Source organism: Typopeltis vanoorti, chromosome 12 (genome assembly GCF_054136105.1).
Source record: "Typopeltis vanoorti isolate ZY-2024b chromosome 12, IOZ_Tvanoo_1.0, whole genome shotgun sequence".
In the NCBI taxonomy this organism is placed as follows: domain Eukaryota; kingdom Metazoa; phylum Arthropoda; class Arachnida; order Uropygi; family Thelyphonidae; genus Typopeltis; species Typopeltis vanoorti.
Window position 1 is genome coordinate 4,068,085 of NC_143560.1, and position 27,355 is coordinate 4,095,439.

General features: G+C 35.9%; 1 protein-coding gene across 9 annotated transcripts in view; it reads left to right on the forward strand.

Annotated features, from left to right (window-relative positions):
- LOC150100552 (prenylated Rab acceptor protein 1) overlaps positions 1-27,355 on the forward strand; it is a 135,806-nt gene that overhangs the window by 22,904 nt on the left and 85,547 nt on the right. For 5 of the 9 annotated variants that reach the window (XM_090401293.1, XM_090401294.1, XM_090401292.1 and 2 more), the window contains 2 exons: positions 3,024-3,118; positions 24,722-24,931. In XM_090401293.1, coding sequence (XP_090257419.1) covers positions 3,039-3,118; positions 24,722-24,931 — 290 coding nt within the window. In that variant the 5' untranslated portion in view covers positions 3,024-3,038. Of the gene's footprint in view, positions 1-1,192; positions 1,389-3,023; positions 3,119-18,444; positions 18,466-24,721; positions 24,932-27,355 lie in introns of those variants that run through there. The other 4 variants (XM_090401297.1, XM_090401296.1, XM_090401298.1 and 1 more) reach the window with 3 other exon arrangements.

The window sequence follows — 27,355 nt, forward strand, 5'->3', positions numbered from 1 at the left end:
ATCCTTGTACAGTCCTGAAACCATCTTTGTCATCCGTCTTTGTATCCTTTCCACAGTTAATTTATCCCCTTCAAATCCTGGGGACCAAATCTGAGAACAATAGTCCAAGTGTGGTCTGATCAGAGACTTATACAACGGAATGATAACCCTCTTATCTCTGCAGGTCAGTGTCCTTCTCATAATAGCAGCAATCCTCTGTGTTACCTTCACCACCTTTGCAATATGTCCCCTAAACTTCAGGTTTCTATCAATCATCAACCCCAGATCTCTTGTCTCCCCTACTTCCTCCAGTATAACTCCTCCCATAGAGTATGCAGCATCCCATCGATGTTTCTCAAACCTCAAGACCTTACATTTTGCTGCATTAAACTGACACCCCCCATTCATTTGCCCATTTATCTAGCTTATTTAAATCCTCTTGCAGGGCTACCACATCTGCAAACAACTGAATGAATATCCCCCTGCAATCCACTGGCTATGTCATTGATATAAAGGTTAAACAATATAGGTCCTAGTACTGAGCCCTGTGGGACCCCACTTGTAACCCTCTGCCTCCTGGAAACTGCTCCACCATACACAACTCTCTGATACCTATCAGACAGCCAATCCTGAATCCAGTTGACCAATCTGACATCCAGACCCATGTGCTGCAACTTAAATATCAGCTTATCATGTGGCACCCTGTCAAATGCCTTCGCCAAGTCTAAGAAAATTGCAGTATATGCCTTTCCCTCATCTAATGCTCTTGTAACTTTATTATAAAAGGCTAGCATATTGCTAAAACAAGAGCGTCCTTTCACAAATCCATGTTGATTCTCACAGATAACATTACCCTCATCTGCCCAATGCTGTACACGGTCCCTCACTACTTTCTCCAAGATCTTAACAACTACTTTTGTGGATATTTCAATTATAAAAACCATTTTGCTGAATGAACTTTCTCACATGACCTATCATGAAATATATCATGTAGTCCCTAAACCATAAAATCCATTCTTTCCAAGCATCAGTATTGTTGATATGAGAAGAACTGTTAAACTGAGAAAGTAAGTTACATCTTGGAAGGAGAAAAGATAAGCTTGAAAGATGTTTTTTTTTTTAAAGAATTGCTTTGTCATTGATTTCAATAAATAACAGAAGGTTAGCATTAAACTAATTTTCCATCAGTTATAAACCCATTCTATTTCTATAGTAGATTAAATTGACTTCTGCAGTATGGCCCAGAAGTGCCTTTTGAGAGAAGATATGAAAGAGTTGAATGAGGTAAAAACAAAAAAATAAAAAAAAGGAGAAGATTCAGTCTCTTGCTGAATTCTGAAAGGCATGTGATGAAGTGAAGAACTGTGATTGCTGATGGTTCAGTGTGAGTAGATCGTGTAGAAGAAATGGTATGTAGTATCAACTATATGAATAATTAGAATAGGTTTAAACCTTTAGATCTTTAAAAGCTGATTTTTTCTCCATGTTTTGATATCTTTTTTGGCTAACACCATCTTCAAAAAAATTTACAAAGAAGATTTTATACAATTTCTGAACAGTTGCTATCCAAAAATCAAGTTCATACTGGAAATGGAAAAAAAGATGGTAAATTACCATTTGTAGACATGCTAGTAAAACACTGGAGGATGAAAGCTAGAAATCTATAGAAAGCCAACTCATGTGGGTAGGTTTTTGATTAATACAAAGTTGTTTCACTATCTCCAACAAAAATCAGGTGTCATTACAACATTTACAAAACAGCCTTAAATCTAATTAAGGATGATAAATTAAAAAGTAAAGAATTTTAAATCCTATTTTGCCAGTTCCTCCAAAATGAGTACTTAAGGAAGTTATTCAAAAATTATTATATTCTGACAAACCATCCCATACATGCCCAGAAATCAATTACAAAGGCACTACTCCTTATTCTTATGCTGACATGTCTAGACAGATAGCCTGATTGTTAAAATCCATCAATGGCAGAGCACCCTTCAAGCCAGTCAACACCTTACAGAGCTTCCTACATTCCCTAAAGACAACATTCCATTTTACAAACACCCTGGAGTATAAATGAGCTTTTGTTCCTGTCTACATAAGACCTTTATTGAACTCTGAAAGATCCTTTGTTTTTCCCATTGCAATATACACTACTAACAATTATAACCAAGTATGGCCTGGTTAGCAGAGTAGCTAGCGTACCGCTCTCCAGCCAAAAGGCTGCGAGTTCGAATCCCGCCAATTTACAGACAGTCACAAACATCCATGTTTGTGATTGTCTGTGGAAATACTGGTGGTGGCGGGTGGTAGATGGTGTTGGTGTAGTTGCAGTTTGTTGTAGTTGGTGAATTGAGTGGTGGAGATGGAGAGTTGTAGAGTTGGTGCCCTCCCTCGATGAGTCTTTGGACTCCCTGGAGGTGTCATGTAATAATAATAATATGCTGTGTAAGTGATATTTATGTATATCTGCATAAAGGTTTCTAATTCAGTGGCCAGTATGTGGATAATGCCTATAGTAACTTGTAAAATCTAATCATGAAGATTTGTTATAATTAGTTACTGGTGCATAGAGCAATATTGCATTTCCTAATGTCTCTTGTATGACAGTTTTTTAATGTTAATGAGAAACTTAATATTTCTTCTATTTCCAGCATTTTTAATATTTATTGTTACGTAGGAAGTTGTATTTTGTGTTTTTTTTATGTTTCCCTTTGAATTTTTCATATCTTGAAATATGAAAATGTAGTTTTCAATCATTATGCCTTAGGGTTGTGATGAGTGTGGAAACTGAATAAGTTTAAACATGGTTTGATGAGCTATTTATGACATTGGGCCTTTCATAGATGTCTGAGAATAGTTGTTTCCTAGTAATAGTATAGCAAGTACAGTACCTGATGTCAAGTGACTTACTTTGTCTAAACATTTTTCCATTTTTGAGCTAAATAACAATCTAAAATGATGTTCTTATAGTTCAGGATACAAGGAATCCGAAAATGTAAACTTATAAAAAATCAGTCTGTATTGTAAAATTTTACCATTCTTTTAAGTGATCTGAAGAGTTCATGGAAGCAGAAAAATACACAAGTGCTAATTTGTCAATGGAACTGTTGGTGGATAGCTCTCCTGGTCAGAAACAGCAAGAGTAAGTCTAGTTTTATATTATTTTTCTTACATTCTCTGTCCTGAATGGGAAGAAAGCAAAATGCAACAGAGATTCAGCTCCCTTTCTAGTTTTTAATGTTACTTAACAGACTTGGACAAGTGTGATTGTGGAATAATTCATGCTTGTGTTTAGTTTTCTGCAAGCCAAGTAGTTTTTGATTGAGAAAAAAAAATCTCATTTTGATTTTTTTTTTTTTTTTTCATTTGAATGTTGTTAACAATATGTGGTGTCTGTCACCATCTTTGTCCATCTGTATGAATATAACAGCAGTATTACTATCAGCAGCAAATAGATATTTTACAATATTTTAATATATATTAAAATTTTATATAGTATATTAAATTAATAAAACTTATTTAAAATTTTTTTTTTTTTTCAGTTGAATTTTGTAACAATGTGTAGTGTCTGTCATATTTGGCTATTCATGTAAATAAAACAGCAGTATGAAAATGAGTTACACATTCTTATGTGTTTGCTGCAGGGCTTCTTCTCTTAGAAACTTGGATAAAAATCCAAGTTTTATTTCCTATTTTCCTAATGCAATTAGGAAACAATCCTAACTCCTGACTGTAGTTGCTCAAACCAAATCATCATCTTCTGCTTTAGGTTTTTCCAGCTGAGATTTTCCACTTGGTTATACAAGAATTTATATACTTGGTTTAATCCTTTATCAGTGTAAGCAAACAAAGTTTGCACCTGAAGTATTTTCAGGACCTAGGGCAACTCGTGTAAAGGTGGTATGACTTCACATCACTTGCCTTAGTATCCCATAATGCAAAGCGCATCTCCTTGCAGACATGTATAATGCTATGCATTATGGGAAGGGGTCACTACCCAGATTGGTTTGACCTTTATTGAAGTCTCGTCAGTGGGAGCTAGATCCAGAGGTGATACCAAGGTTGAAGTAATGCAGAAGTCATATTTTCTTATACGAGTTGCCAAAAGGTGTCACACCTTATTATTAAAATCCTCTGGATTAGAGAAAGATGTTGGAAGTTTTTCCACTTGAGATTTTCCACTTGGTTATACAAGAATTTATATACTTGGTTAATCTTTTATCCAAGATGTAAGCAAACAAAGTTTGTGCCTGAAGTATTTTCAGGACCTAGGGCAACTCGTGATAAAGGTGGTATGACTTCCAAGTGAGAACCTTGAGGACTGAGGTGGAGAAGGGTTCCATGTGAACAGCAGTTGAACATGGATCAGTCAGTCCAAAGGGATAGGAGAAATCCATTCCAAAGCAGGACATTGCGAGAAATGAAAAGCTGGTCCCACCAGTAGACCAAAAGGGAATCGAGTTAATATTCCCAGACATAGAGATCAACCCTCTGGGGCCAAGTCCGGTAGCGCACCAAACTCTGAGAAGTTGAGGAGTCTCGGGGAGAGTTGTCTTTTTTTTTTGTAAGGGTTTGGCTCCCTGGAATCTGTTCGTCCAGAGATAGGGATGCTATCCCCGTAAAGCACCATGCCTCCTGAAGTGTCTGGAACGCTCCCGTCAGCCCTTGAAAATCTGAGAGGAAGAGTGTGATTGTCGTGCCTAACCGTATCCATATCCGCAGCAGGTCTCCAGAGTGAACAGTCTCTGGCCGATAGAATAATGTAGGTAAGGGAAGTCGGCAAGTTGGATCCGTAACCTCCGGACAAGGATTGGCTCTGAGGACTGGGTGGGTCAGGCTGGGGTCTGAAGCAGGTATGGCACTGCACCAGGACTAGGCCAAACTGTTCAGTGATGGAATGGTTGAGCCCAGACCAACGTCAGGGTCCTTCTCATGAAATACCTCAGCTGTGCAGCATGCCGGATGGCCTGTTCAGCACGACCGTTTCGGTCGGCAACCAACAGCTGACTTAGAACTAGCACAGACCAGGGGAATTCGACTGTCTAATTAAAGCAAAGCAAAATTGGGATGGCTTTTGAGAGGTGTTGCTGCCAATGTTGATTTTTGCCCAGCGGTCTGAATGTTTAAGCGAAAAAATATCAATCAAGATCGTGGGTAATTGGCAGGAGTAAACATGACTCTCCTTGAGGTAGATATGTCGAATGGAGCCTTGGTTCTGCTGGTCATAAGAACTTTATATCTTTCAGGAGCATATGTCATTAAAGGGAGCCTATTGATAGCTCCTGAAAGCTAATTCTCAATGAACTACTCTCGTGATATCGGGTCCGGGTGACCTTAGGATTACGAAGAGATATGCCTGGCTCCATTGCGAAATCCGAGAAGGATTGAACCTTCGTGTTGTCTTTAACGTGGGGAATGGCCATCCCACCTATGCACATGAGCTCTATCATAGGGAATTCGGCCAGCTTGATTCCAGGAGAGGCGTGCTCCTTAATCCTACATCCTGCCCCAGCACAGTACTTGTTGGGAAACTTTCAGAGGAGTCAAGTGAGATGTCTCATTGTTAAAGTGGGTGAAGTTGCAAATATGATTTACTCTGTAAGATAAAATGAATTATATTGAAGCTCCTTATTAGGGGTAGTCCTTGAATCAGCTTCTTGCATTAAGGTATATTTAAGTGTTAGTGTGTAAGTAGTATGTAAGTTAGGAGATGGAACAAAAGAAGTCATGTCCTTGGTCAAATATTTGAGAATGTTCACGTGGTGATGAGGCCACTAGAACAGAATCATCAAGGCAGCCGTTGAGACTATGCTGCAGCTGCTTTTTATGCCACACCATTCAGGTGTGACGGGCGGGCACCAAATCGTTCGCAGACGACCTAGGTACTGGTCTGGGTGTCATGCTTAGAAGAGCAGCCACCATACTGTGATCTATCAAGACTCAACATCTTTTTCTAATCCAGAGGATTTTAATAATAAGGTGTGACACCTTTTGGTAACTTATATAAGAAAATATGACTTCTGCATTACTTCAACCTTGGTATTACCTCTGGGGCTAGCTTCCACTGACAAAACCTCAATAAATGTCGAAACCGGTCTGGGTAGTGACCCCTTCCCATAATGCATGGCATTATACATGTCCACAAGGAGATGTGCTTTGCATTATGGGATACTATTCATGTTAGAGGTTTAATGGAATGTTATCAGCACTGAGAAAGGATTAAAACTAATTTTAATACTTCCAATATTTCGTCTCCATCACAGAGACATCTTCGGGGATTACAAAAACGTTTTGTTACAACACACATACAAATACAATATAAAGTGAAACTAAAGTCCTATCTAGGTGGTGCCCCCTGTATGGGCATTTGCAGGTGGCTTGGGATGTAAAGAGGGATCTCTGATAATTAACTCTCCTACCACCACCCCTTCCAGCAATATGGCATTATTAAAACTCTGACCAATAGGGCCCACAATCTTTGTTCTAGTAAAACTGCCCTTTCAGCAGAACTCAAACACATACACAATACCTTCCTTTCCAATGGCTGTAATGACTACAGAATTAAAAAAAAATAATCAAGTCCTTCCCCATTCCCTGTCCATCTTTTCAGAAGGACTTCAGAAATGCCATCACCATTCCTTACATCAGTGGTACTTCAGAAAAAATAGCCAGATCATTAAAAAAGTACAACCTCCATACAGCTTTTAAGCCCCACCGTAAACTTGCTACCCTTATCTGCTCCACTAAAGCGGGTAAATTATCCAGCTCCCTCCTCTTTCAGTGCCTGGTGTATAAAGAGTACCTTGTTCCTGTAAACTTGCCTACTTCGGACAAACAGGCAGGTCAGCATCCATCCAGTTAGAAGAACACAGTTCTTACATCTGCAAACACGATTATGGTCAATCTGGCCTTGTAGACCATGTTTTGGATACATCCCACAGGATCTCCTGGAAAAAAACTACCATGCTCCACCATAGTAAATTCAAAAAAGAAAGACTATTTTTTGAATCTGCATCTGCACTCAGGAATCAACCTAATTTAAACAAATACGGTTGCATTAAACTTCCCAAAATTTGGGAAACTTTAATTATTAGAGATCCCTCTTTACATCCCAGACCACCTGCAAATGCCCATAGAGGGCGTACCACCTAGATAGGACATTAGTTTCACTTTGTATTGTATTTGTGTGTGTGTGTTGTTACAAAAAGTTTTTGTAATCCCCCAAAGATGTCTCTGTGATGGAGACGAAATATTGAAAGTATTAAAATTAGTTTTAATCCTTTCTCAGTGCTGTTAATATTTCATTAAACCTCTAACATGAATTCTTCACAGCACTTAAGCCTCAACACACATATGGGATACTAAGGCAAGTGATGTGAAGTCATACCACCTTTACCACGAGTTGTCCCAGTCCTGAAAATACTTCAGGTGCAATCTTTGTTTTTATACACTTGGAAAACGGATTAAGCCAAGTATGTAATATATTCTGCTTTAAATCTTGATCTAGTCTTAGCTCAGAATTTCAGCTATAGTATCTTGTTTTTATCAGGATATTTCTTTTACCACCAGAATTTAATATAGCACAAATGATGTGTATCCTTAAATGTTAAGGGGTAATTTAGTCTCAAATCTTTTTTTAATGGGTTTTGTTCTTTAATTAGAATTGGTTTGCTGATCGAGTTGTTTCAATTTGATAAGTTCATTGTGCTAGTATGAGAGTTCACCAACATGCTCTTATTTTCAATACATTTCAGTACAACTTAAATACTTTGAGATTTTTATAATGGATACTTGGTTAGTGTCATGTGACAGAAATATCTAATTTTTCATATTTGTTAACATAACTCGTCATTTCCACATATATACATTCACTTTTGAACATCTGCAATAACCACACTGAGAAACAGAACTTAGAATTGTTTCCATAGCACATTTAAGATTGATATTTGGAAGGCAATCCTGCCATAAAATTTGTTTCTGCCTATTTGTATATCCCAGTGAAATCTGAATCTGGTGTTTGTTATACATTTAAATTAATCAAAGTGGAGTGGACTATTTTGTGTTGAGGCTATAAGGGAACCTTGCTTTTGTGAGAATGTGGAAATTCTTCTCATGAAATCATTTTTATTGTTAACTAAAAATAATAATTAAATAAAATATATTTACCAGCGTGGTTGGTCCAGTGGTTAGCGTATCCGCTCTCCATCCAAAAGGCTGTCGGTTCGAATACTGAAGTGTTTGTGATTGTCTTTCACTTTCTTACATTCATTCAACTATATATACACTCTTCCAAGATGGAGTGGGTCACCATGGGGGAAGTAGACTCAGCCCTCCTGCAGTGGGAGAGGCCTTTACCCCACAGTGGGCAAGATATAGGCAGAATCACAAAAAAATATTGTACATATTAAACAAAGTAAGCTTAATCTAAATGATAGTTTAATTACCTTAAATTTGTAATAAATTTTCGTTGGCATTAAATCTCGGATTACATGTATTGACATTGATGCATCCTTGATGGGATGATAATGATGTGGATAACAACAAAGTATTGATTGATGAGCATTCCAGTTTCAAAAATCTTGTAGCTTCGTGTAAGGTTTTATTGCATTTACAATTTGTTTGGTCTTGCTTTTTTACCTGAAGGCATTATTTCCATAGATTTGTCAGTCAGATGTAAAAACTTAATTTGTTCATATTTACATTTGCTAGTTCATTTTCAGCCTCCTCTTGATTGCTGGATGATGCAGTAAGTTCTTGTGGGTCGATTTCAATACTCCCGAGACTGAGTATAGATCACTGACTTCATTTGATTGCATGTTGTTACATCATGTGAGTTAGCCGATCTCATACGGAGGTAGCAGGGTTTTTTCTCCCGGAAACTCGGGTATTTCATCCTGCATACAGACAAATCAGCCCTTTAGAACACATGCAATTTACAGACAAAAATACTAGCTGTAGTGGTGATTGTGGGCAGTAGATGGCGTTGATGTAGGTGATTGGTAGTAGAGGTTCGGTGTAGTAGTGGAGACGGAGAGTTGTACAGTGGGTGTCCTCCCACGATGAGTCTTCGGACTCCTTGGAGGTGTCACGAATAATAATAATAATCGCCATGCAAATATTTAATTGACAATAATTCAGCTGATCTCATCATCCACCAGGAAATATGTTGATATTTATAATTGTATCCCCCCATCTCTCTCTCTCTTTCTCACATTCTTTTTTGATAGTGACTGTATGTGCAGTGATGTATCTTTTGCATGCCTCTTTTGAGGAAGATAACCTTCATATCATGGTTAATAAGCTATAATGTTCCTCTTAGTGAATTATGATGTCCAGATTTTTCTCTTTTAGTTACTTTAAGGGGACAAATGGTTATTTAATAACCATTTGTCAAAGGGACAAATGGGTATTTGTCCCTTTAAGGGAGAGCTTGGTAAAGAAACATTTGTAGAAATTTATGGTCAGATAAAGTGTTAGCACTTCAGTTTATCATAGTCACTTAAAATATTGGTTCAAATAAAATAAATAAATAAATTAGCCTTCCCTTCATCCTGAGCATTTTTTCTTCCTTTGAAAGGAATGTATGATTATGCCTCTTTTGCTGAAGTTTATACCCTCTTTCCTGAAAAGTTTCTTGAGTTTTGGATATCTTTAGGCTGATTTGTGATCAACTAATGCTTTCTTCCAATATTAGTTCTTCTGATTAGTTTGAAACTTTTTGCAAATCGTATTTAGTCTTAGATGCTCATGTGAAACTAATTCTGTGGATTAATGGAGCTGAAGACGGTATTAGGAATAAATTAAACAGTGGTGAGCAGCATTTTGTCACAGATATATCAATGCTATATAGAATATAAGAATTATAGCAAATGGAAGTGATTAGCCTGAAAGACTAGGCCTAAGAATGCACACTCAGTGGGTGCTAGTAAACAGCCTTGGTTGTTGGACAGAAGGTCTAAGAATCCCATATCCCAGGGAGTTCCATACAACTATATTTGAGGTTGGTGGTTTTTTTTTTTTTTTTTTTTTTTTTTAATTTGCTGATTTTGAAAGCAGTCTTTCATGTTTGTTCTTACTGCATTTTCGATAGTGTAGTTGAACTTGGTTATGACAAGCACCAGGGAATAGACAAATTTCATTGTTATAACCATTGCTCATTATATCAGTGACTTAAATCTACCTCATTTTTTTTTTTTCCATTTCTCAATAGAAAAATATCTTAAAAGTATTAGAGAAATAAACATATAATTACATAGTTCATCATCAAATTCCTGATATGTATCCTCGGAGGGTGTATAGGATAATTATGATAGTACTACAAGAAAAAGTTGGACAATTACTAACTTCCGATCCACAATTTTTCTCTAATTGAGTCTATTATCTGTCAAGACTCCACTGTTATCAGATCTTATATTTCTGTCTTTTAAGGCATTTTTTTACTGTATCCATCCATCCATCTACATCTTGATCTTCCTCTGAAACATTTTCCTGCCAATCTGGCAAAGAACACTTTTTTTTGCTAAACTTTCCTCAGCCATTCTATTTAAGTGACCATGCCACCTGAGATTAGCTCTATTAAGACATTCCTAAATGCTGACAATGGCAAGTTCTTTCCTCATATCCTCATTTTTAATGTGATATTGCCATTGGTGCCATCTGTTCACTTTACTAATCTTTTTCAGAACTCTCATATCAGAGGTCTCCGGTCTTTGATCAAGGGTTTTATTTCTAACCCAGCTCTCAGATCCATAAGTTAAAATTGGTTTGAAAAATGTCTTGTATACAGCTAATTTAGTGTTTTGACTACTTTCTTTCTTATTCCAAAATAATTTATTCAGTTGACTTCCTACCATACCAGATTTACTAATTCTGTTGTCTATTTCCATATTCATTTTGTCATCTTGACTAAAAATTGCACCTAAATAGCTGAAATGTTTTCCTCAACTGTATCCTGAAAAGTGACTATAGGTTCACTATTCAGGATACAGTTGAGGTTTTCATTGTCTTTTTATTGCTGATTTTCATGCCAAATTTATTTCAATGGTTATTTCAATTTAGTCAGAGAATCTTAGACTTGTGCTGGATTTATTCAGAAGTATAATATCTATATAAAGTAAAGAGTTGAGATTAACATCTCCAATTTTGATATCCGGTTTAATATTGCTTTCCTTCATAATGTGATCCATATAGATGATGAATAACAGAGGGGATAATGTACATACTTGTCTGACACCAGATTTAACATGAAACCATCTTCTTGTATCTCCTTCAATTCTAACTGCTGACTTACAACTCAAATAAAAACTAAGCGTTGATTGATATAATGTCCCATTGACAGCATATAACTCTAGCACTTAGATGGCTTTTCTCTTGGCACCTTGTCATATGCCTTTTCCAGATCAACAAAACTTAAATTCAAATCCTTGTTATATTCCCATGATTTCTCAACTATTTGTCTTAAAGTGAATCCAGCTTGTTCTTCACCAAACTTCCCTTCCACAATATTTCTTAGTCGTTTTTGAAATATACTTGCATAAATCTTACCCGAACACTCAGTAGGGAAATACCTCTGTAATTCTCATATTCAATTTTATTTCCCTTTTTATAGATGGGTACTATGAGAGCTCTACTCCAATCATCCAGGATTCAACCCTCTGACCTTGCCTTCTGAATTATGCAATGCAGGCACTGTAAAACTTTATACCTCCATATTTGACCATTTCTGGTCAATTTTCATCTACTCCAGTTGTTTTTCCAAATTTCAGGTTGATGATTTTTTTCTACTTCACGTATGAGTATTTTTGATTGCATTCCTGTTGGGAATTTTCTACCACTCTGTCATGCCTGGTTGACCGAGTGGTTAGCTTATCTGCTCTCCTACCAAAAGGATGCGGGTTTGAATCCTGCCATGGATGTTTGTGAATGTCTGTGAAAATACCAGTGGTGATAGTTGGCAGTAGTGTTGGTATAGATGATGAAGGTAGTTGCGGTTGGTGAAGACGGAGAGTTGTAGAGTAGGTGTCTCCCCTCGATGAGTCTTTGGACTCCCTGGAGGTGTTATATAATAATAATTATTAAAACCTAAAATGCTATTACATAGCAACTATTCAGATAATGTAAGTTGTTTCCTTCATTTCCATCATCCTCATCTATGATTGTACTTTATTTGAATTTAATTTTTTGATTTCTTGAAGCAGTTGAATATAGTTGTAAAGTAGCATTGTTCTCTGCATTATCCATTAAATGTATAGCATCCAATATCGATACAGACATGTTAGTTTCTCTTCTTTTTGACTGATGAGACATAGAACTACAAATCTTTTATAAAATCGTTTCAAACTATTGATTACACCCACATCTAGTGCTTGTAAAATTGATGGGGCATTGGGAGGCAGAAACAATAGCTTAATTTTGGACAAATTTTAATCTAGGGATGTGCAGGGCAGTTATCAAATAGCAAAATATTTTCTTCTTTTTGAATAGGTCCTTATTCCAATCATGTAAGTGCCGCCAAAAATATCCAAAGTCATTCAAAGTTTCTTGTTGTGTTTTAATGATTTTGCAATAATTTTTTTTAATTATCATTTCCTGCCATATTTTCTCATAGAGCACTATCAAATTGGTTTCCACTAACACGTTTTTTGCATTATATTTAAATATATGGTATCAAATTCTTCCAGGTATCAAATTATATATATAAAATCCTGTTTTTTCAGATTTCTATCCAGACATGACCAACCCATTTATTTGCCATTATTGGATCTGCAGATCAAGAGTTTCCACTAGTTTTTGCATAAGTGATGTTATGTTGGTTTTTAAATCAATCCAGCCAATTGCTATCATATACAAGTTTGTTGCATCAAAATTGCTTAGCAAATTTTTCTGCTTTGAGCCTTCAAGATCGGACCATCGGTTGAGAATTCAGCACTTCTTTGTGTAGCAATGCTTCGTCTATGTTTATAAGGTCACACTTTATATATTTTTTTCATTTTGGTTATGTTGTTTTCCAGTGCTAATATGTAAACATCTTTATTCTTCCACAATGTCGATACTGTTGAAGAGGACAAAGAAAACTTGACACACTTCAACATTTTTCATACCACAGTCTAACTTGCAAATAATTTTGACTTTTTTGTGAACTGAGAGACACTTTCTTTTAGTAGATGCGTTTCCAGTGGAAGGGTTCATTTTTCTGATTTTGCAGTTGTGGCAATGTTTGAGTAAAGTGAGGGAGGAGGACTGGAAGCTAGAACTCGGAATTATTCCCCATATCTACCTACCTCTCAAGGACAAGATTAGGTCATACACTGGCCCTTAATGTGATGCAGGTGGTCATAAAAGCTAAGCCACTCCTTTCATTTGTCTATTTCATGAATAGGGTATTCTAAGAACTACCTGAGCAATTAAGAATGTTTGCATAGTTACCAAAATTTGTGCAGTATATCCATGTAGTATGCTTGTTTATAAAAGTGAGCAATTGTATGCATAAATTAAAATTATTATGGCTTTTTACTTTAGAACATTAGAGCCATGACTGTGTTATTTCCATGGTCTTTCCAACAAAGTTCAACTGTACATGTATTTTGATTTTTGTGTTGGATGTCCAAAGCATGGTCTGCCAGACCTGAATAACCATAATTGCAGTGGGGTACATAGCTCCTATGTTCTTCCAGATGAACATTGGCAGATCTTCCACTTTATCCAAATTATCCATAATAAGTTGCAAGTAAAAGGAATGTTATGTACACCTGGAAATGAGAAATGAGGGAGTTGTTGGTCTTTAAAGGAGTGGATAAGGGTGGCCAGCTTGATGTAGTTGAAAAGCAGTGCAGAGGTTATTCTTTTAAGGTTCTGAAGGTTTTTTCCCAAAGGTGCACTGAATATAAGGAATAATTATACCATTACTGTAATTTGTATGTTAAGTAAGCATAGGATACAGGGAAGAACAAGTATTTTTGTTAATTCTGTTAGGATTGTAGCCATTAGATAAGGTGTAATGAATAAGTTCACCTGTATAAAAAAAGTCTGGTAAGAATAGTTAGAGTTTTTATAATGTGTTGTTCAGCAGAGAGAGACGGAGTTTTGAATGTATCTGCCTATGTAAGTTGTTTTCTATGAAGTGTAAAACAAAATGTACTCTTAGAAAGATGTAATTCAAGTGTCTAGATAGGCCAGACTATTTTTTATAGTAAATTGGATTCTGGGAGTGCTGATTATGGAGGTGAAGACATGTACGAGGGTGGTCTGAAAAGTTCTCAGCTTCGACCATAGATGGCAGTACTATCAGTAAGATTTTTTTTTCTAAGTTGCTACATCTGTCATAAGCATCCATGTGAAATTGCAAGTCATTCTATCAAGTAGTTTGTTTTATACAACTGTCTGAAGCAAAAGCATTGTCTGTATCCCTTGAATTTCCTCGATGAGTCTAAGGACTCCTTGGAGCTGCCCGTAATAATAAAATGTATGAAATTTCGAATCAAAATTCTTTTGTAAAAGAATGTTTCACACCAAAAGTAATTCATTCAAAGTTCATAAAAGTTTCTGGGCACTCTTCTCCTTCATTTTTGACAATTAAGAAATGGGTTGCCGAGTTTAAACGTGGCTGAACCAGCCTTGAAGATGATCCATGTGAAGGATATCCAAAAAGTGTAACTACACCAGAAATCATTGATCAAGTGCACGATATAGTATTGGATGACCTGCAAATCAGAGTGCATGAAATTGCTGAGACTAATGTTATGCATTTCAAAAGAATCTGTAGGATATATTTTGCATGAAGAATTGCATATGAAAAAGCTTTGTGCAAGATGGGTGCCATGCTTGCTCACAGCAGATCAAAAATGCACTCGCATGAAAATCTCTGAACAGTGCTCAGAGCGTTTTAACAAGAATAAAACTGATTTTGTGCATCGATTTATTACTATGGATGACACTTGGGTTCACCATTGCACACTAGAATCCAAACAGCAGTCAAAACAGTGGACAGAAGCCAGTTGTTCAGCGCCAAAGAAGACAGAGTTGGTTTCATCAGCAGGAAGGGTCATGGCATTGGTGTTTTGGGACGCTAAAGACATTTTGTGTATTAGTTATGTTGAAAAGGATGAAACAAGAACGGGGAATATTATTCTGATCTTTTAACCAGACTAGACGAAAAAATTCTTGAGAAAAGACCTAGTTTGCAGAAGAAAGAAATCATCTTTCATCAGGACAATGTACCTCCCCACAAAGGTGTTTCGGCAATGGGAAAATTAAGGGATCTGCACTATGAATTGTTGGAACATCCACCATATTCCCCAGATTTGGCTCCCTCTGACATCTACACCCTTCCCAAAACTAAAACTCTTCCTTGCTGGTGAGCATTTTTCTTCGAATCAAGAAGTGATTGCAGCTGTAGACGGATATTTTGCAGATCTTACTGAGAACCACTACAGGGATGGGATAATGGCACTCAAGCATCACTGGAATAAATGTATTGGTGTTAAAGGAGATTATGTTGAAAAATAAAGATAATTTTGAAATTATAAATTTGTTTTTTCATTGTTAGGCCGAGAACTTTTCAGACCACCGTCGTATTCGAGCATATGGCCAAATAGCAAATACATCATTCAATCTTAGATAGTTTTAAGAATAATGGTGTTGAAAGCATAAGATAACAAAACCTATAACTGTACCCTAATATCTTTTGTATCAGGGTACTAATAAATGAAGTAATAAGCATTAGATAGCAAAATTGTAAAGATCAGCTGTGTCTGTGGGAAAAAAAATTTAAATTAATAAGGTGTAAGATAGGCAGATATTGGCAAATAGAAAATTGATATGAAAACTAACCATGATATTAATGTTGCTTAAAATTTTGGATAAGAGGTTTGAAATTTTTAGAAGTGTGTATGGATTTTGGTAATGCATATATCTGGTTATAAATGAAGAACTAAAAGGAAAGTTTTTTTTTGTTAATTCATGCTGTCCAGGAGGTTACATTTTTGAGTAATTTTTTAATTTTAATTTTTTTTCTAGGCGTTGAAGTCATAATTACAAGTTTTGTTAGCTAATATTTTGTTGCTGTTACACTCACAGTAGAATTGTGATATGCATTACTAGCAACAGAAGTACAAGCAAAAGCGATTAGATTGAAAACCTGAACTCCTCAGAGGGACTTATCCTAAAGACTAGCTCTCTCTCCCCTGTCATATGTATATAATAAGGCTTGACAAATTCTACAAAATCCCTGCTTGCCACAAAAATACTCATTCAAGACCTACCATTTTTTAATGTCTCAGTAAGTCAATAGTAGTTCCACAAAATGGTTGTGTTGTATTGTGTTTGGAGAAGTTATTTTTTTATTAAATAAAAGGTATTTTTATTTAATATAAAAAGTATTCTATCTTTTCCAGGCTGCAGTGCATTGCTACCTAGCAACTTATCACAGCAAGTAGGCATGTGTATTTGTTGAGTCTTTGTTATGTAACTTAGACATACAATTTATCTTTTGAATAAACTAGATCTACCAACTTCCATCTGAAACCACATTCACCACAATTATGGTCAGTTACATGTGGCACACTGCCTTTGGCATTCTGCACAGAATCAAATGGAATAAAACTGCTATACTTCATAACAGTAAGTACAAACACAAAAGACTTTTTTGTGTTTGTACTTACTGTTATTTGTTGGATCTCCTGCACATTGTTGTTGTTGGTTCTCACAGGCATACTCAGCCCAAGAGCTGAGTCTGCCTGTGAGAACCTCTTAGTAGAACTTCAGGCTTTCAGTACAGTCACTTTCACTTGTTTTTGTGTTGCTTGAGTGGACATAATTATCTTATTGTATCTCCAATGATGTCTCTGCAACAGAAATGAAGTATTTGAATCATTCAAGTCATTTCAATTAAATCATTCAAGTCATTTAATTCATTCCCAGTGCTGCCTTAATCAGGATCTGCACCTGCATTTTAAACAAGTCTCATAAATGTTAAGCTTTGCAGCAGATGAAAAATATACATTTTCTTTAGTAACATGTGAAACATTGAACTTATGGGTCGTCCTTCATTTAGTTTTTTCAGTGTTCAGATCATAAGGCATGCTTGACATTTTCAGTAGCATTTTTGTTTCATTTGACTCTAGCCTTTATAGCAACTTACTTTTATTTTATTCATTGAATTGATTTGTGCAGTTGTTTCTCTCTCTAGAAAATTGATAAGGAAGGTAATCAAGAATGTTTATCTTGTATTCTGAAGACATCAGAGGCTTTTTTTTTTTTAGCCAGATTTGCATTTTTCATCTTTTGGTCTATGCTTAGAGACCATTTTAATAATTATCAGAACAATTTAAATCAACAGATTTACTGTCACTGTTCAGCACCTACATATTATATGCTCTATATGTCACACTGCACTGCTGTGTCAAAGCAGTACATACAGTAAGGTGCAAAACACATTCATTTTTTTGGAAACAGAATGCATTATGATTACACACTAAAGTCAAAACAAAGATGATAGCTACACCTTAGTAGTATATGAGAAGTAGCAAGATGACAGAATCCCTGATGGAGTATGCATGAGTGTGTATACTAATTTGTAAATAAATTAAATAAATCCAATAATGCCTTTTCATTTAGCAATGGAAGTATGCAACTCTTTTAGCCGTAACTTTTTTTTTGGAAATTGGTAGCATCTACTATCTCACTATTGCTAAGGTTGAATACATTCCCATGACATGCTAAATAAGAGAGACAGTGTCATATGGTATATATATTTTTTCTCTTTCCAGCAGTGTAAGTTTGTGACTTGCCAGTATTCAAGCCAATTGCCTTACAAATTATAACCAGGTATACGGAAGTACAGAAATAATCAACAAAAGACACAAGTCCCTTTTGAGATGACAGCAGAAACTTGCATATGGGGTTGGACTGCTGTACTGCAGTGCAATTTCTGTTGACTATTTATTTTAAGCTGCATATTGCAAGTAACACTAGTCTATTCTCATTATAGTAAATAACCTTACAGCAAACTCATTCACTATAACAAGATACTGAAAAGTCCTGGTTAAAGCATCAGTGCTGTAGAAATTTGCTATGCACACTTGTTATAGAAAAGCATTCTTTTAGTCTCTACAGGTTTGCTGTAGTGAGATTTAGCTGTAGTTCATTCTTCCTGTCACTGCTAGTTGTATATTGTTCAGTGTAACTCTATACTGCATATAGTTACATATACCTATGTATATACCTCTTTTTATTGTTTGATTTTAATTATTTTTCTAGAAAAAATAAGTAGATTTCATATACTTATTTTTTTAAAATAAGTACTTGAAATCTTATTTATTAAAAATGAATGGAAGGTTTTCTTTCTATCATAGACCATCAAACCTGCATTTATTGGCACTTAAGGAAAACAAATAGGATCTTCAACTTAACATATGTAGGATCAGTAGATGAGGGAGATTTGTCATTGCTGTTCTTTTGGAAACCTCATTGAAACTTAACATGTCATTTAGAGTTGAGTAAATTATTTTAGAATATAAACAAATTACACAAACCACAGTAATTATTTTTAATAAAACTACAGCTATTTTGTACTGAAAATGATAGTACATAGTAGAAACAAGAAATCAAAAAACAGGAATTCAGGGTACATATGACAATCAGTGGTTTACCAATTAAAAATGGTTGCCACAAGCTAGAAATTAACATATTAATAAAGAATATTAAAAATTTTTGATGTTTACATAAAATGAGAATTTCCAAACTTTTAGAGGGAAGGAGAGAGAGAATCATTCCATTTCAGGTTAGTCTGATGTAAAAGGGCTTTGCAGTTTTCTTTGAAAAGGCATTCTTATTTAAAACTGCTTCTATGGAGAAGACAAGTTTCGTCCTACTGGATACTGCATTTAGCATGAATACTATGCTGTGTGCCAGACCACAATTTTAAACTTTCATTTATTCAATGTAAAATTGATGTTTATTAATTCTTTTTTCCACAGAACAGCCTGTCTGCCAAAAGTATGCCAAATTATATTCACAAGAAAGCTGCCGAACACCAGCTAATGATAGAGGTCACAGTTTGTCTTTTGTAGATGGTAATAGATGAGAAATTTTGTTGATAGGAAAATATGTTGAAATAAACTGGTGGTAATTCAGAATTCTACCAATAGGTTCAGAGATACCAGAAATATAAGAGATTGGAAAAGTATTTCCTTGATATGGAACCAACTTTGAGTGGCTAAAAAAGATTTAGTATCTAATATTCAGTCTATTTTAGATCTTGAAAGAAGGATTTCAGCTACTCTGGACGACAAATTATTGCATATCGTTCTACGTGTTTCTAAATCTTCAGCCTGCTGTTTTGAAAGGTATTCCTACCGCTGATGCAAAAATATGAATCATTATATCATTAAGCAAAACTTTACTACTGACAACACTAATACTAATAAATGGGTTATGAACATTTCTGGGTGCCCATTATCTGATGCTGAGACTAGTATGTTGGCTATAGGCCACAATTTTGCTGTGGTACCTTTCCGTATCTTGATTTTTTTGCATAATATCTAATGCAATCTGTCAAGATTCTCGTAGACAGGCTTATACGTTGGTTATGCATTTCTAAATCACTTAAGGAATTGAACAATGTAGATTAGAATATAAATTAAATTAAACTTTAATAAATATTTCCGATATTTCGGCAATGTCACGTTGGCATTTTCAAAAGGAACCTACAAAAAGGTACGTGCACGCAGGCACTACAACACAGTAACTAAGAATGAAGATATGAAGCTATCATTCTCTTAGAAGTCCTGATGGTGCCCTCTAGCGGGCTAAGTAGGTGTTCCTGGCCGTTGGGCTGAAGGTCTGCTAATGTATTCCTCCCAAATTTGGGGCAGTCGCATACAACCAAATATGTTGAGGTTAGGGGAGTTTCTTAGGGCTGAGGCTGATTCCATAAATAGTCTTTCGAATTTATATTTGCTACGGTGTATTATGTATTACTGTAGCTTTCTTCCACCGTATTCTGTGGCATGTATCCAGAGCATGGTCTGCAAGACCAGAATGGCTGTACTTGTGAAACTGGGTGTATTCCTTATGTTCAGAGATTCTGATATTCGCTGTCCTGCCTGTTGAGGCATACATCAGCAAACCTTCAGCCCAACGGCCAAGAACACCTACTTAGCCCGCTAGAGGGCACCATCAGGACTTCTAGGAGAATGATAGCTTCATATCTTCATTCTTAGTTACTGTGTTGTAGTGCCTGCGTGCACGTACCTTTTTGTAAGTTCCTTTTGAAAATGGCAACGTGACGTTGCCGAAATATCGGAAATATTTATTAAAGTTTAATTTAATTTATATTCTAATCTACGTTGTTCAATTCCCTAAGTGATTTAGAAATCTGTCAAGATGTTAAGCAAAGATGTTAATAAACTACAATTTGAAGTTGCTGCTTTACTTTTTATAACCAAATTACCTCCATGTAATTTATCCAATGCTGAAATTCTTGTGCTGTTTTTATTAAGACAAAAAAATCCATATATTTATTTCAAAAGTGGATACAGGAAAAGCTGTAGTGGTAATGAATAAGGCTGACTATGAGAGGAAGATAGACTGCCTTTTACAGTATACAAGAAATTAAATAATTCTACAAAAAGAGAGTAGAAGCAGTAGAAGAGAGTGAAAGAGAAAATTATGGGAATGGTAGAATAGAAGAGAATGGAAACAGTCAAGGAGAGGGAATGAGAAGAATGCAAGGGATGCTGGAACCAGGGATAGAGTGATGCCAGGATAGCAGGTAAATAGGGGAACACAGAGTGAAAGAGTTAGGAGAGAGAGAGTGAGGGATGCAGGTAAGCAATCAAGGAACAGAGCGGTAAGAGTTGTGATGTCTGGAGATTCAATGATCCATGGTGTGCAAGCTAGGATGTCAGAGGAGCGTTTGCCTGGAGGAACAATAGAGAGTGTGGCTATGGCAATTAAGCAGGGTGAAAGGGTGGATGAGATGATTGTGATGGTGTGCATGAATGACTTGAGAGGCAATGTAAATCAGGTGGTGAAAGATCTGAGATTCTTGCTTGAGGTTGTACAAAAGAAAATGCAGAGAAAAAGATTGTATGTGTGTTGTCCAGGTATGATAGTGACAAGCTGAGCAGAAGAGCAGTAATAATGAATAGCATAATAGCCAGAATGTGTCAGAAGAGAGGATTGGAATATGTGGATGCTTGGAGGGAATTTGAGGACAGAAAGGAACTGTATACAAGAGACCACTTGCATTTGAATGAGGAAGTACGTAGACATCTGGAGAGAGAGAGAGATTACTGCTTTCTGAATGAGTCGGTGTGTCAATGCAGGGAAACTAGAATTCCTAGGGTGGATGGTAGCAGGGATGGCCTCTTGTTGGAATGGGTGCTTGGGGAAAAGGAGGACGACATCAGATAAAACTGAGTCCAGTTAGGTCTGGAGGGGATAATGATAGGTATAGAAGCAGTGAATATTTTTATGCTTTATACTAATGCCAGGAGTATCCGAAATAAAGGAGATGAATTGGTGGTGCTGATAGCATCAGCCTGGCAGATTATTGGGATATCTGAGACATGGTTGACTGAAAATGATATAATAACAAGAATAGAAGTAGCAGGATACAGCATTTTTCAGCAGGATAGGAAGGGAGAATGTGGTGGTGGAGTACTGCTTATGATAAGTGATGACTTATGCCCTCTAAGAGTGAAGGCAGTGACACTAATGGATTTGAAAGCATATGGTGTGAGGTAGAGGTGTGTTTAGGGTATTTTGTGGGATGTTGCTATAAGCCAAGGAGCACAGAGGTTGGGGAGCAGGAGATGTTTAGGCAGTTGAGCTTGGCAAGTGTAAGAAGAATGATTGTTATGGGAGATTTTAACTACAGCAGTATAAGCTGGGAAGAGGAAAATGCAAGTAGTAATAAGGGAATGGAATTTCTAGAATTCTTGAGGGACGAATGTTTTAGGCAACATGTAATAGAGGGAACAAGAGGTTCAAGAGTTTTGCGTTTGGTCATAACATCAGAAGAGCTGATAATAACTGAGATGGCATCTCATTTGGAGAGAGTGACCATGTGGTTTTGCTTGGAAGATGAATAGGTGTATCAAAGAAAAGGGAATGTATGTGGAATTATAAGGTGGGTGATTATAATAGTCTTAGATATCAACTTGGGGCAGTTCCAATTGGAAGGCCAGGATATCATTAGTGCTTGGGAAATTGTGAAGGAATATTTGTTAGCAGCAATAGTAAGCTGTATTCCACAAGTGAAGAAGCAGACACAATTTGGTGTTAAGTGGATGACAAAGAATATCAAACAGGAACTGCAGTTGAAAAAGAGATTATGGAAGAGATATAAGGAGAGGGGCAGAGGGCAGATACACGAAGAATATGATGCAGGCCAGGAGAGTGACCAGTATGGCGAGGAAGGCAAAACTGGAATATGAGAAGAGATTGGCATTAAGATCCAAAGAAAATCCTATGGAATCTTTTTAGCAATGTGGCCAGTAGGAGGAAAAATGATTGTGGAAGAATAACATTGTGGGATAAAAATGGGAAAAGAGTGACTGATGCAGATGACATGGTGGAGTTGTTCAATGAACACTTTATTGGAGTATTTCATCCTGGAGATATAGGTTTTAATACTAGAGGGATAGGGCAGGTTCGAGGAAGTTTAGAGGTGCAAGAGGAGAGTGTGTTCGAAATACTGAGTACTCTGGATGTCAGTAAAGTAAAAAAACTGTGGGACTGGATGGAATTTCACCACGAGTTTTGAGAGAATGTGCTAATGAACTGACAGTTTTGTTGACCTGGCTTTTCAGTGAAAGTCTGGCTACAGGAAAGGTACCCTTGGTTCTTTCACTTGGTGGAACAGTGGGAAGGAGCGATGACAAAGGGCTATTCCTGGAGGTTATGAAAGGAAGCTGTGAGCAAGAGGGCGAGGAGAGGTTTCTTTGCATGGAGGGTGGGTAGTTGAACCATGGAATGCATTTCCTAATATACTGGTGAGAGCAAGAACTGTCAATGAGTTCAAGTTGTGGTATGATAGACTTTGTGTTTTTTATGAAGGTCCTCCCACGATGAGTCTCTTGACTCCATGGAGGCCTGAATAATAATAATAAAAATTAAACAATTAAATAAGCTCCTTGATGAAGTTGTTAGCTGGGATCAACTTTGGATATGTTATGTACCCATTTTGGAAGGTCTCCTCATTTATACGGTCTCCCAAAAATTCATAAAAAAAAGTTGTCAAGTAAGATCCATTGTGAATTGTATTGACTCTCCCACCTATAGAATTGCTAAATTTCTTTCATGTTTATTAATTGCCTTTGTTGGACATTCCATATCATTCATCAAGAATTGTACACATTTTCTTGAAAAAAAAATCAAGAATATTCAAATACATGAGTCTGGTTTGTTTGTCAGCTTTGATGTTGTTTCTCTTTTTATCAATATTCCATTATCTGACACTATTAGTTTACTATATGATGATTTTCCTCCTGATGTGAAGATTTTTGAATTTGTTATGCAATCAGAATATTTCAGCTGGAAAAACAAGATCCATAGACAGGTTGAAGGGACTGCTATGGGTAGCCCTCTGTCTTCACCTTTGGCAAACTATTTTTTGAATCACCTGGAAGATACCTTATTCTCATCCATTCATATCCCCAACCCTCTCTTTGGTTTTGTTATGTTAATATTTTTATTTGGCCTCATTCTGAAAATGAACTTGCCTCTTTCCTACAATGGATCAATAGCCTTCATCCACGCATTCAATTCACCATGAAAAAAGAAAATGCTGGTAGTTTTGATGAGGGTATTTTGTCAACCAATGTTTATTGAAACCTACCTTTACTTTTGATACATTCATCAAAATTCTGCATATCACACCTCTCAAAAAATTGGTGTTATTAAGTCTTTAACTAATAGAGCACATAATGCATGCTCTTCTCCCTCAAGCTTACAACAAGAACTTCTCACTCTCAAAACTTTAATGGAATTAAATGGTTAGAGTCCTCATCCAATGCATCAGATAACTGACTCCTATATCTCAACACCTAAGGATTCTTCAACAGACTGCAAGGTTCCTTTCCCTTATATTTCTGGTATCTCTGAACCTGTTGGTAGAATTCTAAAAGAAGTATCACCTTATTCCCACATATTTTCCTATCAACAAAAGACAAACTGTCTCCTCTATCGTTATCCAGTGTTTATCAGATTTCTTGTGAATGTAATTTGACATACTTTGGGCAGACAGGCCGTTCTGTGGGAAAAAGAATTAATGAACATCAGATTTACATTGAATACGTGAAACCTCAAAAGTGTGGTCAAGCACAGCATAGTGACATGAAACACAGAATTTAGTGGGATGAAGCTTGTCTTCTCCATAAAAGCAGTTTTAAATATGAAGGCCTTTTTAGAGAAAGTTGCAAAGCCTTTTTTGCTTTGGCCTAACCTGAATCTGAATGATTTTCTCTCTTCCAAAAGTTTGAGATTCTCATTTTATGTAAACATCACAAATAGTTTTATTATTATTTATTAATATATTAATTTCTGTCTGGCAGCAACCGTTATTAATTGTCAAACCAATTGTTTTCCTGATTTGCTTGTTTCTACACACATATGTAGTGTTATTTTCAGTACAAAATATCTGTGCTTTCATTTTTAGAATACTTACATATATAGTTACCTATAAATCTCTGAATTTAATTTAAAGAAAATGAATTATTTTACTATAATTTTTTTTTATTAGTATCATGGCATTAAATGTTTCAAATCCAGCTGTCAGAGAATGGATTAGAAAGCAAAAAGAAAACATTCGTCCATGGAGTATATTTCTGGATTCAAAGAGTTTTTCAGTCCCTAATTCGCTCTCTCAAAGTACAAAAAGAGTGATTAAGAATATAGAACACTTTCAAAGCAATTACATCTTTGTTTTTGCAGGACTGATTTTATATTGCATGTAAGTTTTTACCATTTTACTTTTATAAAAGTAATATTTGTTGTTGTTGTTAATAATGGTGTTAGTTATTTTTCAGTTTTGATTGGAAACCTAAAAAGCATTTTTGATCAAAATATTTAATTTCCATTAAGCAATGAAAATTTTATGAACAAACTACTTCTCTTCCCTCACTGCTGCTGCATAGAACCAACAACTGGTTCTAATATAGCATTGAGGGAGCAGGAATAGGTATTATTTGTCATGTTTTTGAGATTTTATTATTTTTATTTTAGCCTTTCATACATGTAAAAAACGTATTCAAGGTTTTCCTGCTGAGATTGTTATGCTGTATACTTTCTTGAGTAAGCAATGGTTGTCACACATTGCATAAATATGCATGCTTATAATTTAATCCTTTGAAGTATCAAAAACAGTTCATATGAAGTAACAGATCATAGCAAGTGGTGTTTGCATGCATTTTTGTTATGTAGCTGCTTTAAGATTCATATATAAGGATCAGGAGGTAAAGAATAGAAAACTTTTCTGAAGCATACACATGAAGAGATTGATTAAATGAATTGCAGATGGAGAACTGCCTCGAGACGGCTTCTGACGTAGTGTCTAGTCCTCAACTTTATGATATATCCCATTAGTATGTATTTACTGAGTTTGACATTCAGCCACCTAAACTGAAATCTGTTAGCTGAAACCTGAGCATATATTCTGATGATACAGCATAACCAGTAATAGTTATTTGGAGGTCCTGTATTTATTGAAGAACCAGAGTGAATATTGACAAGTCAGCTGCAGAACAGTCTTAGCAAATCTGAAAGTAGGTACTATTTCATTTGGCATCATACTACAGCAAACTGACCTAACAATACTTTGGCCTAGTAGTTACTGCATCCATCATTTGAACAGCAGTCATGAAGTATCTTTTTATCTTTTTTTAAAAATATCACCTCACCACATACAGTGATGTATGCAGGCAGGTGACTGGGAAGAAAGAATTTTTTTAAATTTAATGTTTTTGTTAAGAGCTGTGGAAAATGGTATGGGGAAGGCTATTTCAGAACACAGAGATAGAATGAAAGAAGGGAATGAATACAGTCAGTCCTTGACTTAATGATGCACATGACTTATGACTGCTCTCCTATTAACATGTTTATCATATTTAATGCTACAATAAAATTTCTACTGTTCTTTGGATTGCAGCTGTGCAGTATTGAGAGGGAAGTGTTTTTCACTATAATGGATAATTTTCATTCCATTGCTAAGCTACTAGTATATACGGGCAGTCTTTTTTATTTGATTAAATATACTTGAAATATACCAGCCAAATATAGAATTTTCCTTAATTATTGGTTTGTAATTTATCCTGAAACATTCTTTTCCCATCTACATAGTTTTAGTTTCAAAGGAAGCACACAATTTGTGACATACCTGCCCCCATGGTCAAGTAGATGAGATGATTTGTCTCTGCTTGTTGCAAAAAAACTATTTTTTGACTGCTGATGTTTGTCATCAAGTATGATAACATTTTTTCATTTGTTATCTTCTTAGTTTGGGGAGAATGAGATAAAAGACAAGTGGAAGCTGCAGAAATGAAGTTCTTAAGACCGCTCGCAGACTATTAAAGAATAGACAAGATAAGAAATAAGAAAACAATTATCTATAATTAGCATAACAGAAGACATCACAAACTGTAGAAAGAACTGGAAAAACCACATAGAAAGAATGAATGAGGACAGATGGCAAAACATTTGCTGGAAATATAAACCACAGGGACACCGATCAAGAGGAAGACCCAGGAGGAGATGGGCAGATGATTTTTTAAACCCTTGAAAACGTTACAGGCAAACAATTGCCTAATATGTAAAGCCAAGAAGAAGAAGAAGTTATCTTCTTAGTGACATTAATTCATTGAAAAGGGCCAGCAAGTGAAAAAGTGAATATTCTAGTGGTGTGAATAAAGAAAAACAATTGATTTAGGAATGAAACCCTGTCAGAATGGAACCCTGTTGTAAGTCAGTGTAGTTAGCTCAGTAAGTTTGGAGTTGAACCATGTTTGAATATTGACCAGTAGCTTCTTTCATGATTAGAAAAAGTGGAGGAATGGTGAATTGCCCATGAAATTTTTTATATATATATATTAAAAAAAACAGTGGAACAACAGAGCATCTATGAGAAAGCAGTTGGAGGGAGTTAAACAAAAGGGATCATATATTAAATAAATTGCTCTCCTCTGGATAGCATCAAACATTCATAGGAAGGTTTTCCAGTACACAACTTCAAATGTAAGAATCATACTCTAAGGTGACACATGCTCACCTGATTATTTTATAAGCTCCTTTTAAAGAAGTACTCATTTGCTTAGAAGTATGTATGCACTTCATAACATACTCAACAATAAGACATGTTATAAATCCAGCGATTAAAGAAATT